The sequence below is a fragment of the Anopheles coluzzii genome, chromosome 3 (assembly GCF_943734685.1).
Source record: "Anopheles coluzzii chromosome 3, AcolN3, whole genome shotgun sequence".
NCBI classification, from domain to species: Eukaryota; Metazoa; Arthropoda; class Insecta; order Diptera; family Culicidae; genus Anopheles; species Anopheles coluzzii.
This window is the reverse complement of record NC_064671.1, coordinates 8,823,190-8,839,252: the sequence shown is the minus strand read 5'-3', so window position 1 is coordinate 8,839,252 and position 16,063 is coordinate 8,823,190. Positions and strand designations below refer to the sequence as shown.

Here is a 16,063-nt window from a genome sequence, read left to right as displayed (position 1 = left end):
CGTCTGAAAGAGGTCTCAAATTTTGTCTACTGACTCATAGGATACTATTACTATTAACCCATGAAAAATCGACACTGATTGTCCCTTTTTTAAAGCAAACGGTAGTACAGAAACGGCAAATTAAATTACAAATTGTGCGTTAAATATATCATTCAAAGATATGGAAGATTAAAGCCATCATTTAAGGCCTTTCTATACCAATATTTAACAACTTTTGCCAAGCTTTAACATGTGATAGCGACTCATTACAATAATTGGTCGACGAAATCGTTTTAATAGTATTAACTCCAATTTTCTTAAACTGCATTTAAGTTCCCATAAATCAATGTTTTTTTTGTTTTTGTGATATCATCTGGAACGATTTATAATACATCAAAGCGAACACAATCAATGCGGTTCTTTCAAAAAAGGAAAAACCCAATACAATGCATCATAAATCATTGGCCATTTCTCGCTAAAACAACCCTAAAATACTAATTAAATCAAGTTTCGAGAAAATCGCATCAACACACGCCACATCTTCTTACAGCAAGGCAAGGCGCGTCGGTCGCGGTACCATAAATATTACTAAAATGACATCTCGCTTCCCTATTGTTCCCGGCGAAACAATTAAACTCGAGTATGTTAATTAAATTTGCATCGCGTCCTCCACCATCACCCAAAACATTCAAATGAGCTGGCTCGGCTCGTGTGACAATAAACATGTCCACCCCATGGCGGGGACCATCATCACACAAGACGCAGATGAATCATGGCGGAAGATTCGTAGAAAACTATCGCCCAACTTCAGCGATGCATTCCCGATGTCTCTCTAACACGTACCCCCCGGCCACGCCGATCACGCCCGCGTGGTGAAACGATCGTAAAAGTCGATCGATGCCGCTGCTTCTTGCTCGCTCGATTCGTGGGAATTTGAACCAGGGATCGAAGCGCAAAGATGACCGATGCTAATGTATCACACCCTAAACGAGACACACACGCGAGATACAGTTTGAGGAGTGTGTGCTTGATGTCCTTTTGTCCTTCCAGTTCAGTTTGCACCGCCAAAAGACAAATGCTTGCAATATATTTATAAAAAAAAAAAAAAAAAAAAAAAAAAAACATCTAAATTCTTCAATGCAGAAACAATAACAACACAAAAAAGCACGCTTCTTTCTCATTAACTTCTACCTATCGTTCGCCAGAATTACAGAATACAAACTCCTATTTCGTTGGGCGGCAAAAGACAAACGCACGGACAAAGCGAACCGAACAAACCGAACCAAGGCAAAGCGGCATCCGCTAAAATATAATCATCGCTGACACGTTAGATTTGGACCACCGGCGGAACGGAACCGTCAGCAGGATCAGCGAGCAAACGACTCGGCTCGGGGTTTCCTTCACCTTTTTATCGGTGCGTTACGATCACCGATCATTGGGGAGGTAAATATCAAATTTATTAAGCCGCACTTTTCACAGGCCGGCGCGTCGGTTTTTGCGAATCTTAGCAAGACCCGGGGCGCGTATCAAGATGAATCATTACGCGCCAACAAGGGGGTGCCAACCCAAAGACAGCACACCGAATTTGCAGATTTTGAAGGGGGAGGGGGGAGAGGGGTTGTACCCAAACCCATCACACACACACGAAGTAACGTACACAGGGAGGAGGGTTGCATCGATAGTGTGTAGTGTGCTTTGTGCGTGTACGATCAAACGTGCCTGGTTCTCACTGAATGCGGACAACACTGGCGGAAGACGGCGAGTGATCGAAAATGTGTGGATTTCGTTTCGTTGCCGCCCCTCCCCGTCCGTTCATTGGAATAATGTGAATGATTTGTTTGTTTGTTACATGGGGTGTAGAGGTTCACTTTTGTGCGCCCTAGAGGTGAGCGCAGAAAAAAAGCGAAAACACTACAACAGCAAACAAAAAATATGCCAACAACGTCAAACGTCTTGTTGTGCGGCGTCTTTAATCAGCTTGTTATAAAGAGCGCACACACGCTACTACGCCGGGTGGTCGGCAGTGGCGGCGGTACCGCGTCCGCGATCTATGGGAACCTCCTATCGCGCATTTGTCGGATTGGCTTATTATAAGGCAGGGCATCCGCTTCGCTGATAGGTTGTGGTGCTGGTAGGTAGCCGGGCAGAGGCAGCAACATGTGCTAAATTTATTCTCATATGCTTTTAGAAGCGATCGGAGAAAATCCGTAACATAATACTTAGCGGTGGCGAACGAGCGATCGATGATAAACTCATCTCTGGAGCTGGAGGGGGGTGGGGGGGGGGGGGAGGATATTAAAAATCAGACCGAAACCAGAACCGACCAGAAAGAGAAGATGTGGGTCATCTTCAAAGGCGGGAGGGATTTAAATTATTATACGATTAAAGGAATGATACGATATTTTAAAATGAATAATTTGCATGAAATGTGCAACTATGAAAAGGAGCATATAGTTAAAAAATATATAAACATTCAAACTACATCAAACATGCAATAAAAAAACAAACAAAAGAAGACACTCAAAAGCCGGCAAACAGTTTCACTAATTTTGATATCATTAAGCAAATTAATATCAGTTCCTAATTTTAGTCCTTCGAACCGGATCAGACGCACGGAACGTTGTTTGCTGGCAATGATCAGTACAACACACATCAGTATTAGTGTTACATACCTTAGTAAAACATATCCGCAAAAGGGGCTACTTTTGTTAAATCTATTTCTCTATTTCTATTTTCTTGTTTGTGTTTTCTCCTTTTGGCAATTCTATTCTCCCAATGCATGCATCTTTAAGCTTTGTTTCATTCACATTCAACACACACGCAGGGACTGTAGAGATGGAAAAATCACTTAAAGTTGTATTGTATTTTTTTCTTAAAGGTTCTAAAATTCACTCAAAACAAACATAAAACAAAACCTAATGAAAACATAATTACATAACAGTTTCATAACATCTATAGCTGTAGATAAATCTCTAAAAAAAACGGTGTGTTTGGAACGTAACGAACGGCGATGGTTTGCGAATAAACTTGAGGATGAAACAAAAAGAATGGAAAACAAAAACACACGACCCGAAAGTAGGAATGCTTTCGGTGCAGTTTTATCTGCGTTTGCGTGTCTCTCCCTTTTCTCCCAGCACTCCCGGCGGAAACGTTTGTTTGCAATGGATTTAGGAAAGAAGAAAAAACACTGTCTAGAAAAAAGAAAACACACCAAACAAGCAAACCGCGACGATCCACCTCAATGACACTGATTGATGACGGTCGGTAGTGTATGGGAGGTTTTTTTCTTCTATAAGTTGAGGCGTTAGGGTGTGCTTATCGGAGATTTAATGTGTATTAGTGAGTGCCAGATTTTCGTCTGCCTCTCTTCTTCCGGTCAAGCGAAACACACTACCAACGAAAACACACAATACCCAAAAGCCATAAAGATGGAAAGGAAGCTTCTTTATGCAGCTCCCCGGCACTACCAGCACCAAACCGCGGTAACACTAAACAACACAGTTAGAAACACCAACACACTACTCGCATGGGGTTAATTGAACGGCGACGACATGATTGTTTCCACTGCCGATGACAATGATCGATGGAAAAGCCACCACGAAAAGGGCGAGAAGAGAGAGAGAGAGCATGATCGCCTGCTATGAGGGTATGGTCAAGCGATTAGTGACGATTTTGGCGGACGATGAGCTGTTGTAGATGATGAAGCGTGATGATGATCATGATGACGATGATGTCAGCAAGCATGGTGTGTTGAGTTTGATCGCTCGTGTCTCGTTTGTTGTGTTTTAATTTGTTATAATATGTAGCAATTAGCGTCCAGAACCGCCTGCGTACGTTCAAAGGCGTAGTCACTGTAATGTGTAATGTCTATTAGTACTGTTCAACTCGCATGTTAATCGCACACACACATAACAAAACGATCACCAGAGCACAGCAGACGCGCACCTCGCTTCGGTTAATATTGTTAGCGTAACATCGGCAACCTGCCAAAGCGCACACATTTGCCTGCGTACCGAGAGCCCGGTGCGCAGCAACCACCAACCAACTTACCTCCAGATTGCCGATATCATAGTACGAGAGGTAGAAGCGCGTCAGCTCGAACCAGCGCGTCTTGTAGTTGACCGGCGTGAAGCGCTTCTTGTTCTGGGACCGCTTCACCATGTAGCCCGACTTGAGCACGAAATCACTGCGCCGTTCGGTCATCATCTTCGCGCACGTGGACTGGCGGCGTTACCGTTTGCTGCTGCTGCTACTTCTGCTGCTGTACGACTAGTTGCACTTGTTTGCGGCATCGACTAGCTGCGGATGAGGCCGTTCAGGACCTTCGAGAATATGTATATGGCTACTTGGATTGCTTGCGTTTTGGTTTTTTTTTTTCTTCTACTTCTGCACACTGCTTAATGCATTATGGCCACCGGGTTTGGATGCTTGCAATTTTGCACTTTTTTATATTATACTTCTACAAAACCAAATTGACTAAAATTGAACACACTCTTTCACGCTTCATGCCAGCACTGCTTGGGTATGTTGTTATCAGCCTGGTTTCATGTTTCTAAACTGTTAGATAAACACTTAGGGTTTAAAAAAAAGCCATCAATCACACTAATTTCTTCTACTTCTTCGTCTTATCGTACGTTTTGGTTTCGTAAACTATGGGATATATTTTTATACCACATTAACTATCTAATCGGTAAACCACAGATTCAAGGATAAGATCGCGATCAATGCACTCTTCACAGTGCATTCGTTCTTCCTATGCAACACACCGGGCGGCATCTATGAGGGGTGGTGCAAATGAAGACTTTGAAACGTTTCCTCATGGTTTTAAACCAAGCAGAAACTCACAACAAAATAAACTATCGAAATAAATTGATCAAAGAAACACTTTACCCATAAATGGGCTACCAAAATAATACAAAAAAAAAGAAACAACACTGACCGCTGAACACAAACAAATAAGAAACAAAAAATAAACCTGATATGCGACAACCGAGTCACACCGTGTCGACGCGGTACGGAACCGGTTCATTTGCATACGGGGCATTAGCGCGCGCGAAAAAGGCAATGGTCAAACCCCATGTGGATGTGGTAAGAAAAAGGGGGAAAACAGAGAGAGAGAAAGAGAAAAAAATCCCCCTAAAGACACTGAACGGGCCCGCGACACAGGGAAAGACCGGGTTCGAGTTTTGGGTTGTAGGAGGCAGCACACAGACACACACGCCGGGAAGGTAAAATCGCACACAGCAACCCACCCGCCCCGGGTTTCTGATACACCAACAATGGCATAATTAATTCTGGCAGCGTTTCGGACCGCGATCGACCGGACCCAGGGACCCGATCGGACGGACGGCAAACGGACAGACAGACAGACAGAGTCAGAACCGCATCGGGTCCTGGCCCCACAGCGCGAATTGGAGAGAAAACGGAACGATCATTCGTTTTTTTTTTGTTCGTAAAATTTTTTGCTAATTCCCGCGCCATCGGATGGTTCTCAGAATCCGACGCGATCGGTGCGTTTCGATCGGTACAAAACCGGGGTGTGAGGGTGTCTGCCTGTTTTGAGAGATCCGATTAGGAAGTGTCCACTTTTTTTTTAAACAAAATTGTTGGCGTACAATTCAACAGATTCCCAATTCTCCCGTCGCCGGGAGTGATGTCGCCACCTAATGCCTAATGGGGAAAGTGGGCAGGTTGTTTGAAAGTGTTTAAATAAAATTAAATTTCCCATCGACTACAAATGGCATCACCGAATCCAATATTGATAAAGCCAAGTGTGTGTGTATGGGAGCATAATATGACCATTTCAATCAAAAACTAACCCACAGGAAAACCCATTTACAACCCCCAAAACAAAGACCATTCCCAGGTCGTGTATGACTCACGCGGGACCACTTTTTATTGGACCATCCACTCCCGCGGAGGAACGTGGCGTGGAATTTATATAACACCACACCTGTGCACCCGTGTGCGGTCCAGGCTGTGTGCAGAAAAATGCATTCCATGCTCGTGATATCATGTGCGTGCCCTTCTCACTAGGGCATCCGGTTCTTCATGGGAGGACCCATTTCGAGCGCATCAATCAAGCAGGGCCAACCGGATCGTTTCGCCGGGGTGAGTCAGCCTTCCCATTATCAAAATCAACCGGCGAAAGCAAGGAGGCTGTTTACGTCCTCCTTCCCGGGTCAAACCGGTCAGCCAGGTGGTAGCCCTCCGGAAATGCTTGCCATTCCTGCTGATGACGAGCCTCCCGGGGCGCTTCACATCGAGCAAACAAATAAGAGCAAATCATACGATCAAGTTGATAGCAGAAAAGAGCCAAAACTACAAAGAGAAGAACGAGTGAAAGTGATGATTTAACCAAATTGGTGCAAACCGGTGCAAGGAAGGTGCAGAGATGTGCAAGTGCAATTTTAGTAATTTCATTATTTACAGCTGATCAACACACGATCGACCTGATCGCGTTCTGTTCCCGCCCCTGAAGCGTAATCGCTTCAACTCGTTCCTTCACTCTCACTCTGTTTCACATCTGTGTTGGCGCTGGGTCTCCCAGGTCGCCGGCCGCTGCTAACTAGATTAAGCTTGAGTAGATGGTTCTCCCAGTCTCGAGCACGGACCGTCGATCGTTCTCGTCACAATGAGGCTGATTGTATAAAGCGGGGCCTGTGCACGTCAGCACCCCAAGAACGGCAACCACAACACACACACGAAACAAGTGTTCCTTGGCACTTTGCACTACGACCGACCGGGTCGCAACCGTTCGGCCTAACCGGAACACGGGCACGATCGAACGCGACCAGACGCGAACACACTGACACTGTCCGGACGACCGTTCTTTCTCTCACTCTCGTTAAGGATTTGGTCCCTCCCGTGCTCAACCTACGCAACTACACGCCGCCACTACGCGACTGGAGCGAACCTTTCGAGCGAACTTCAGCGAACCGAAACGAGTTGCTGTATTAGCGGAGCGGTGTGATGTTCGAATGGCGTCACACTGTCGTTCCCGGCTCGCACGATACACCTACAGTACGGAATTGAGTTTAATTTAACGAAATCACTCTTGTATCACGGGCACGATCACCATGTGAAGGAACTTTACGCACTGGCGGTGTGCAACAGATACACCGTAACCGAGACGAGGAGGGAAGCGTGGTACAGCGTTGGCACACACCATACACACACTGTATCGCACCGCAGCACCGTGCACACTTACACTTGCACACTACATTTGTTTTCCGCGGCGAAGGGAGGAGGTGAAATTCACTAAAAGGAAGTGTTTAAGCGCCGAGCACGAACTTATTGACACCGCAACGGGGCATCTTTGCCGAAAAGTGTACGCAATGGAGAGGGAATTGTTGTTCTTTTCCCTGCGTTTGTTGCCACTTTGGGTCTGCGGTCTGTGTTTTGACAGCTGGCATGAGAGGGGTGGGGGTTTGTTTACGTTTGCGACAAACGTCAAGTCAAGTGTCAATTGCTGACATGGTGCAAAAGGGTTACTTTTGAGTTGGACGCATAGAAAAGCTGTTAACAATTGGATTTTACTTTTTGTAAAAGTTATTTATAAAGAAATTACATCATGCTTGTTATTGTAGTTCCTACAAAAGATTCTCAACATTCCAAAAGAAGTAAATTGTATTCAAAATCCCATCTAAGCTTCCACGCGTTTGCTGCTTCTGACCGGTCGCGTGTGCAGAAAAGCCACAAAATGCCGCTTGCTTTTATTTTATCCGATTATTTGTACCTCTATTCTAACTAAATCATAAGAGAAAATGATTTTTTTTAAACTTACACCTAAACATTCATCCACGCGCTCAATTCGAGTGCTCCTTGCGCAGCTGCCACGCACCGATCGCGTACCGGAACCAGATCAGCATCAAATCCCGCCCCATCTGCAGCCACGACCAGAACGGCGTCAGCTTCGAACCCTCAATCTCCGTCCAGTTCACGGCCACCTCCTCGATCGGAATGTTGTACGACTGGGCGATGAACAGTAGCTCCACATCGAACGCCCACCGCTCCACGTGCATCACCTGGAACAGCTTGCGGGCGGCGGACCGCGTCACCAGCTTAAACCCGCACTGCGTATCCCGTATCTTCTTCACCGCGAACGTCCACACGAGCATGTGAAATCCGTGCATCAGTATCGTGCGGAAGAAGGTACGCTGGGCCGTCGCTTCCTCCTCCAGATGGGCACGGGAACCGATCGCGAGCGCATCGCGTTTCCACTCCGATCCGCTCAGCTCCATCATGCTGCGTTCCAGTTTGCCATAATCGGCAAACTTGGTCGCTCCATCAGCGTCCGCAAACAGCAGAAACTGGCCACGGCTGCTAAGCATTCCCATGCGTACCGCACCACCCTTGCCGCGGTTTTGTACCAGGGCCAGCACGCGCAGCTTCTCTACGCCATACTTTTCCACGTACTTCATCGCAACGTCCACCGTCCGATCGCGGCTACCGTCGCTCACGATAATCACCTCGTACGTGAAGTCTTTCTCCTTGCGGGCACGCGCCTCCAGATATTCCATGCATTCATCCAGCATGATTGGCACTGGAAGAATGACAAAAACGAAACGATTATTTTCACGTTTTTAGCTGCCCATTCCGTACACGCGCTGCTTACGTCTTTTTTCCTCGTCAAAGGCGGGTACGATCACACTCAGCTTCAGCGTGGGTTCGTCCTCCAGCGATGGGAACGGTCGGTTGTCACCGGTGCTGGGATCTTTGTAGTACTGCTCATCCTTGAAGCGTACAATTTTTGGGAACGCTGTGGTCGTAATCTTCAGCACAATTCCTAGCTGTACATGGAGAGGAAAGGTTAGTTATTTTGAGTCTTACGTTCAACACACCAAGCGGCCATACCACAACGAAGAGGAAAAATATAGATCCGGAGCCGATCAACAGTGCCAGCTGGACAAACTCGGTGGTCAACATTGTTCCGGATAGAAGCACCTTATGTTTTACTGATTGTACAATTTAGCGTTGCATTCTTTCCTACTGGCGGCACACCCGAAACGCGATAAACTCCTGATATATAGGTGGCGAATCGTTTGTTGCTTGCTCAGCTGCAGAAGTTTGCGTTTTTTATTTGCCACAGCAGCGCAGAAAAATGAAACGCCGACCAAAACATTCAAACGTCAGCTGAAACACGTCAGACACGCCAGAGGTGGCAGTGTTGCCATCGCGCATTGTTGACATGTTTTACAGTGACAAGAACGCAACCTTGTACAATGCATTGTGTGGAGCAATTTGGCTAGCTCAATTCAAATCCCTCGTCAATTTTAACAATTAAAATCCTAAACATCGCAATAATAATGGTTTCGGACAATTCTGGGGAAGGAAAATAAAACTACACAACACACGTAAAATTTTATTTGACACGTAATGCTCGATTTTATTTCTTCTATACACCTACGAAAAAACCTGTATGGGGATCTTACAGATGGTTGATATAAAACGTTATTTAAATGCTTATGCCTATTTTACTTTTTTCATTTGAATTTTGCTCGAACATGAAAAACGCTCGCTATTGCGCGTTTCAGTTGTGTCCTGTGTGCTTACTTTACAAAGCCCTAATGGGTGATTGGTTGCCAAAATAAATTAGCCATCCTGCAACAGCAATAGAAGCGTTCGTTTTCATGCAAAGATGAAAAAGTCATGCTTCCACTTCCCCAAGGATACATTAATTTTAAACGATGGACAATGTATGTCTGATGATAGGATTACGATTCACGGCTGAGTGAATCAGTTGTGCCAGTGCATAGACGGCAATCAGCTCAAACTAGACATAACAAAACCACACACATCTCGGACGATAGTTCAAAAACTCCAAAAAGCCCCATTTTACTGATCTGATTTGCCTTCAGAATATTATGACTACCCCTACGGACTACGTAAGATTTTTGTTGCTATAATTCTGCATTTACACGCTTTGCAATACATACTCAGAGGTGGTTCGCCAATTCAGTTGATCTCCCTCTCTCTCTCGCTCTCTCTTTCCGGGTCCGAATCAAAGCGATTTGCGACGACACAGCACGATGCAACGATACACTCGCAAATTGTTATGCACTAATAACCCATGGACGGGGGTTTATTGTACCATTTCTGTGTTAACTTATACATTCACCACCGGGCAATAACACTACGCAGCGGAACAGAGTGTGTAATTAAATGTTTAAACAATATCAAGATGTTCCATTGAAATTGGTTCCATTTTACAAGAAGTTTTTTTTTTAACTAACTGTGATTGTTTCATTTAAACAACACTGTCCAATTAGCACAATTGGCGACGTGTCGGTTAGGAAAAACAAATATCGTAAGGTTGAATAAAAATTATAATGAAGTTAGAACTATGCTTACAAATTAATCGGTGTTCCGCGGTCCATCCACAACAAGAGCGCGAGTTTTCCGTTGAACCGTTGAAGCCGTCTGCACGATCATTGCGCGTCGGACAGATCGTGCATTCTCTGTGCATTCCTATCCGCTACTACCTGCTTTGTGTGGTTTTGGGATGTCTACAGAATGATAGATGCTTACCGTCTGGATCGTTCGCGTGACCGGGACCGCCGGCGTCGATCGTTGTGCCGATCGTTGTGGCGATCGCGCTCACGGCTACGGTCGCGGCTTCTCGATCGGCGGCTGCTACGATCGGGCGACCGGCGACGATCGCCTCGGTCACGCTGATCGCGATCTCGATCACGACTGCCAAACAAAAAAGCAAAAGCCGATTAATAATAAATCACCAAAAAAGCTGCATTTTAATTATGGCTTACCCTTCATTGCGATCCTTCCGATCATCACCCGGTTTAATTTCACGGCTAAAACGAGAAAAAAGAAGCAAGTTAAATTCAGTATCATTTTGCAAACTCAACAGACAAACTCACTTCGTATCCTTCCGGTCACGGCTGCGGGCCAACGCACGGGAACGCCGATCCAGCTCCCTGCCGCCAACGTACCGCGATCGGCTCCGGTCCTCGTGGTCCCGGTCGCGCCCCGTCTTGCGCAGCTCCTTCTGCCGCGGACCGGCCGTCTTCTCCAGCTCTGCCAGCTTTTCGCGAATGGCCAAAAAGCCCAGATGTAGCTTACCGCCAAAGTGATCCGCCAGCCGGATGTCGTTGTCGTGGATGCCCAGATAGGCCGAGCAGACTTCGCAGACGCGCAGCTTCTGCTGCTGGTAGGTGCTGGCCGGTATCGAGCTGCGATACTCCTGCTCGGCGCGCGTCTTCTCCGACCGCAGCTCCTCGATCTCCGACATCAGCTTCATGCTTTCCTCCACCTGTCCCGCCTCACCTAGAGCCTCCGCTTTAGCAAGTTTCTTACCGATTTCCTCCGCCAGCTCGTGCACTGCGTTCGCTTTGGCGGCCACCTCGGCCGTTAGCTCCTCCTGCGTTTCGGCGAGCCGTTTCTTGGCCGCCTCCGTGCGACGATCGCAGTCCGCGATGAAGGCTTGCAGATGTTCCATTGCCTAGGGGAGACGGAGAGAGAGAGAGTATGTCAAATTATACGTCGTTATACTTATGTCCTAAACGATCAAATACTCACATCAACGTCATAGTAGTAGTCCTTATTCTTTGATGCATTTTCGTAGTCCGCTCGCAGGGCCAGATCGTGCACCTTCGGACACTCGCCAAGGTCCATACGCTACAGACACACGGACACACAGTGACGTCACGTACAAAAGAACGAAGAACGAAGGAAAGATGGAAGAGAAGGAAAGAAACGAAACACTCGATCGTTTAGTACAGGAGGCACAGACAAACACGCAGCCAAAAAGACAAAAAAAAGGAAACTCAACTAAACTTTAAACGCTATCTTATTGTAAAAAGGCAATACTTTAAACGCAGCATAGAAATGCGTCTTCAGCTGCACTGACCGCACACATCAAACAAAGGAACAATAGGTTAAGATTGAAATTACTATAGGAATTTATAACTTGCTTGATGGAGCCGCGCGTGCACACGAGAGAGAGAGAACGCATTCGACAACAAGAAGACCTGAAAATCAAAAATGTTTTGCTTATTTTGGTACAGATGTTAGATGATGTCGGATACCGGATGTTACAGAAAAGGAAACCTAGTTAAAAATATAAATTGGATGATGTTTGTTTGTTACTCACCAAGCAGTTTAAACACCACACACCTAGAGATAATGATAACACGTTCCCAAATGTAGGAGAGCGATCGTTTTTGTTTTAGTCAAATTATACAATTATATACCTTTCTCTTACTGCCCTGCATGTCTACTTCACAGATATAGTAACTGGGAGGAGGTTTACGAGTACTTTAATTATCCTTTTAAAATGCTATTCACTTCCTGTTTTTCTGGAAATGACTTCATTTTTTAATTATTTTTACGAATCTTGGTTATCTTTCTAAAAGCAAACTTCAAAATAAAGAGACACATAAAACTATATTCTACAAATAAATTAGAAGAGCTTTTTGTCATAAATAAATTGATAAATAAAATCTGGGCAATTAATTATGCTCTAAGGTTCTGATGTAGTATCCTCCTGTTCAACGCTTCCTATTTGCCTGCCTAAGCGATCTACAACTTTTGTCTCTTATCGGTAGTATTTGAATTCTCACAAACACAATATTTACGTACCCGTAAGCGTATCACACACCAGGACAGTACCCAAACGTCGGATGAAGAAGCTATGTCAGGGGGGCTTTGCTCTCGCAAGTGTTTGGATTTATCCTTCATTATTAATACGTACCCAAGACGAACTACACACTAAACGCAGACTAGGGCGGTGCGGTGCACAAAACCAGAGGCACATTCCCGCAGATCTTTCGTCCACAATGGGCCCCCAGTCACCATGACACAAATTTGATTCTCTGTAGACAATTGGGCTTATATTATCGAATGCCGAAGTTTCGTGGGAGAAAGGTAGGACCGATACGCACGAATCGTCAGGCAAATTACAAATCAATCAAAACTAAACATTATCTCTATACACAGCTGGGTCAGAATAGAGGGTACTAGGTGTCGAGAATGGGGTAAGGAATATTGCTTTTTTCGACGGCAAACATTGTAGGAAACACTTACGGTACCCGGGCCAGGAAGCGTCAGCAGCAGCCACTGTCTCAGAACAAAAGTGCAACCACCAAACCTCCGGACGGGCGGTTTGCCGTACCGCGTGTAGCGCGGGCAAGGTAGGTAGGTAGGACAAATGGGTCGGACAACTAGAAACTGCTTGGCATCGTTGGAGAGCGGGTAATGAGCGGGCGACAGGATGTACTGTTAAAGGATTTCTTTGAGTAGCGGTCAAGAGATGTGAGTTTGGGTACAGTGTGTGTACTTACGACTCGGCTTCAGTCTTATTATCTCCCATCATCTTCATCACCATCATCATCATCATGACTCTCTTATCAATCAGTGCGTTAAAGAAGGATGGTTGCTTTGCGGGCGGACAACAAACGGTTCGCGACCATCGGACTAGTTCGTTTCTTATCATAACGCGAGTGGGTGCAGGCGATTGCGATTTGCTTGCTTGAACGAATCTACAGAGCAACGAGCAACGACGATGGCGGCCACACGCGATACCGTGTGGTCGCGGGGTGGCCCTCCCCTAAGCGAAAGATGAAAGTTTGCTTTATATGCATATAGGGCAACATGCACACATCTAGTTATTCGACAAATTGGTTTTTTTATTATTTTGGTTTGCTTACGGCTTGTGGTTTCCTGCGCTTCGCTGCGAGATAGCACAACTTACCAAATAGAATGCACACGCACCTTCGCTTTCCCTTTTACTCATTTTGCCTGGTATGGGCTATTGTGTGTATCTTGCGTTTTTTGTATTGGGAATGATTTTTATTGCTTGAAATTGTGAGGAAAAAGCGACGTGTTGTGACCGACGTCTGTAAAAAATAGAACAGAACCGAACAAGAGTGGGAAAGATAAAGTAACAGGAGCAGTAACAATCATACAGCACGCCCAAAAACACGCCAGCGCACTCTCCCACAGCAACCACGACCTTTGCCGCAACCTTCTAAGCTTGCAAGCGCTTGCAAGTGTCAATCTAATTTGTACATTCGCTTCGTTCAGATACATTTGGGCAAATACTTTCCAAAAGACACGGGGAACAATGCGGGGGAGAGACGGATGTTACAACATCACAGAGGAAAATGTGGATAGAATTGTAGAGAGCGGGATGGAAGACATTGATATCTAAGCGTACAACAACATATCACAGATCCCCGTGTGTGTATGTGTGTGTCCCGTTAGCATTACTTACCGTGGAGGCCAGGATCTCGTGCGGGCAGCAGCCTAATAAAAAACTCTTACATACTTTGCTGTCGTAGAACTTGACCGAGTACCGATTGGTTTCGCCTGTAAAGTATAAAGAAAAGAAAGGAATCACTGCCAGCACTACACATTGCGTGTGAAGCACAAAACCCCTATCCTATAATCAGCCGACCCAGTGCGGTAGTCCCACAATATGGTTCCGCCGCCTCCCCCCACGGGGACGTCGTGAAGGTCCGCTGGGCAAAATTTCAACTCACCATTTCTAGCTGTTCCCATCAGCTGATCAAGCATTGCCCGCATTTGATCGTGTGCCGACATGTTGCCGCTCGCTTTGGTGCACTTTTTGTGCCGGAAATGTACAAATTTTGCAGGAAAATTCAGGAAAAACTATGCACCACCCAAGCAAAACACACTTTTTTCTTCTGCGCTTGTGAAAATTATGACAGTTGTCATGTACGCTGCCGTTGTCATGTACATGACAGTTGTATGACAGTTGTCATGTACCAGCCCTCGTGACAGTTCGTAATTGCAGGGTTCGTATCACTATAATAAATTGAGCAAATGCGGTGCGTGGTTTTCATTGCACCAAATAACATAATAAAAATTTCTTAGAATATTATTTGTGTGTTAAAACTGTTGAATAAACAACAATTCAAAGTTTTACTGAATTCTTAATTTTAAATTAATTGGGCAATCCTTATGTTTTTATCGAATCGACAATTCTATTACCGTCCTCTAACCCTGCCCTCTCCAGAAGCACAGAGTTGACGTTTGCTGGGTAAAGCAGCAATGTTTACAATATTTTCAGATCATCACTTTTTTGTATTAAATTTTAGCGTTTTTACTTTGCGTGGGCTTTTAAGTCATTAAATGAGTAACTAAAACGTTACAGGTGATACCGTTACAGACAGTAGTCCGATGAACCACACAGCTGATTGAGAAACCCATTTGTTTACACCATGCAAATGCAGCTGGGCGCGATTCCCCCACGATAAGCAACGAAAGTGAAAGTGCCAGCGATAACGATGGCCACCAAGGAATGCGACGATAAAAGTGATATAAAAATCAAGGAAAAGCTTAACCTGCACGTCAAGAAACGATTGCAGGAAAATGGAAAAGAAGCATCGCTAGAGAAAAATGATTCCAAAGACCGGAGCATCCCTGCCAACACGGCAGCAGCCCCCAGCTCGTCCGCTGCTCCTCCGCGAGCTAAAAGACAGAAAACCACCAAAAGTTCCTCGAAACAGACGACAAACGCATCAGTGGCCGGAACAGGCTCATCGATTGCTTCGACAGCAACCCGATCCAATGATCTGCTCCTTTCGCCCGGAGCGGCCAACAGTAACGATACGACTAACAGCAGTATCAATTCCACCGACCAGGACGGCGAGCTGAATGATCGGGACACGTGCGACAAAGGAGATAAGGGAACGGGAAAGTCCAACCAGCGGGTTGATATATTTGCGATGATACTGAATCAAAAGAAAAGCTCCCTGCTGTGTGATCCGGAGGTGATTCAGTTTATGAAAACCCTTACCGAGGGCAAGAAATGAAAATCCCAACGTTAACATCCAATTTGTGTTCAGTTTGTTCTCGTACTCTAGGGCAAGTTTACAAATTTGCTTAAGTAATGTGCAATGTGAAATTAGCACTAGACTATGCGAAACAGCAAAGCGTAGAGCAGATTAAAATAATAAAATAAATAGAGATAAACTCACTAGACATTCCGATCAAAGTAGTTTTTATTCAGCAATCAAATGAAGAATGGTTTATGTAAATGTAATAACTGTATCAATATTTTTAATCTGTATATTTTTAGAACTTTTATACCAGCATATACTGC

The 16,063-nt window shown here is 45.3% G+C and overlaps 4 protein-coding genes across 7 annotated transcripts in view; 1 reads left to right on the top strand and 3 right to left on the bottom strand.

Annotated features, from left to right (window-relative positions):
• The window catches only part of LOC120958406 (tyrosine-protein kinase Btk29A), a 71,971-nt gene extending 64,597 nt beyond the window's left edge, over positions 1-7,374 (bottom strand). The window contains exons 1-2 of one of the 2 annotated variants that reach the window (XM_040381182.2): positions 7,190-7,374; positions 4,030-4,550 (exon numbers count right to left, since the gene is read on the bottom strand). In XM_040381182.2, the coding sequence (XP_040237116.1) occupies positions 4,030-4,185 (156 nt within the window). In that variant the 5' untranslated portion in view covers positions 4,186-4,550; positions 7,190-7,374. The remainder of the gene's footprint in view (positions 1-4,029; positions 4,551-7,189) is intronic. The other variant, XM_040381183.2, reaches the window with a different exon arrangement.
• A 251-nt stretch (positions 7,375-7,625) lies between these two features.
• LOC120958408 (dolichyl-phosphate beta-glucosyltransferase) lies at positions 7,626-9,124 on the bottom strand. Its single transcript, XM_040381191.2, has 3 exons — positions 8,836-9,124; positions 8,597-8,771; positions 7,626-8,524 (listed from the first exon to the last, which is right to left on the bottom strand). The coding sequence occupies exons 1-3, from the start codon at positions 8,905-8,907 to the stop codon at positions 7,788-7,790; spliced, it is 984 nt and encodes a 327-aa protein (XP_040237125.2). The 5' UTR covers positions 8,908-9,124; the 3' UTR covers positions 7,626-7,787.
• A 217-nt stretch (positions 9,125-9,341) lies between these two features.
• LOC120958407 (putative RNA-binding protein Luc7-like 2) lies at positions 9,342-14,675 on the bottom strand. 3 transcript variants are annotated; one of them, XM_040381188.2, is made up of 6 exons: positions 14,478-14,675; positions 14,210-14,304; positions 11,515-11,613; positions 10,857-11,437; positions 10,746-10,790; positions 9,342-10,674 (listed from the first exon to the last, which is right to left on the bottom strand). In XM_040381188.2, exons 1-6 carry the CDS (start codon positions 14,536-14,538, stop codon positions 10,506-10,508), a joined length of 1,050 nt encoding a protein of 349 aa, XP_040237122.1. In that variant the 5' UTR covers positions 14,539-14,675; the 3' UTR covers positions 9,342-10,505. The 3 variants fall into 3 exon arrangements, with proteins under 3 accessions (XP_040237122.1, XP_040237124.1, XP_040237123.1); XM_040381190.2 differs by having other exon boundaries at positions 11,515-13,212; positions 13,278-14,304; positions 14,478-14,495; XM_040381189.2 differs by lacking the exon at positions 14,478-14,675 and having other exon boundaries at positions 11,515-13,832.
• Positions 14,676-14,979: 304 nt separating this feature from the next.
• On the top strand, positions 14,980-15,958 carry LOC120959478 (uncharacterized). Its single transcript, XM_040382896.2, has one exon. It carries the CDS (start codon positions 15,246-15,248, stop codon positions 15,771-15,773), a length of 528 nt encoding a protein of 175 aa, XP_040238830.2. The 5' UTR covers positions 14,980-15,245; the 3' UTR covers positions 15,774-15,958.
• Positions 15,959-16,063: the final 105 nt, after the last annotated feature.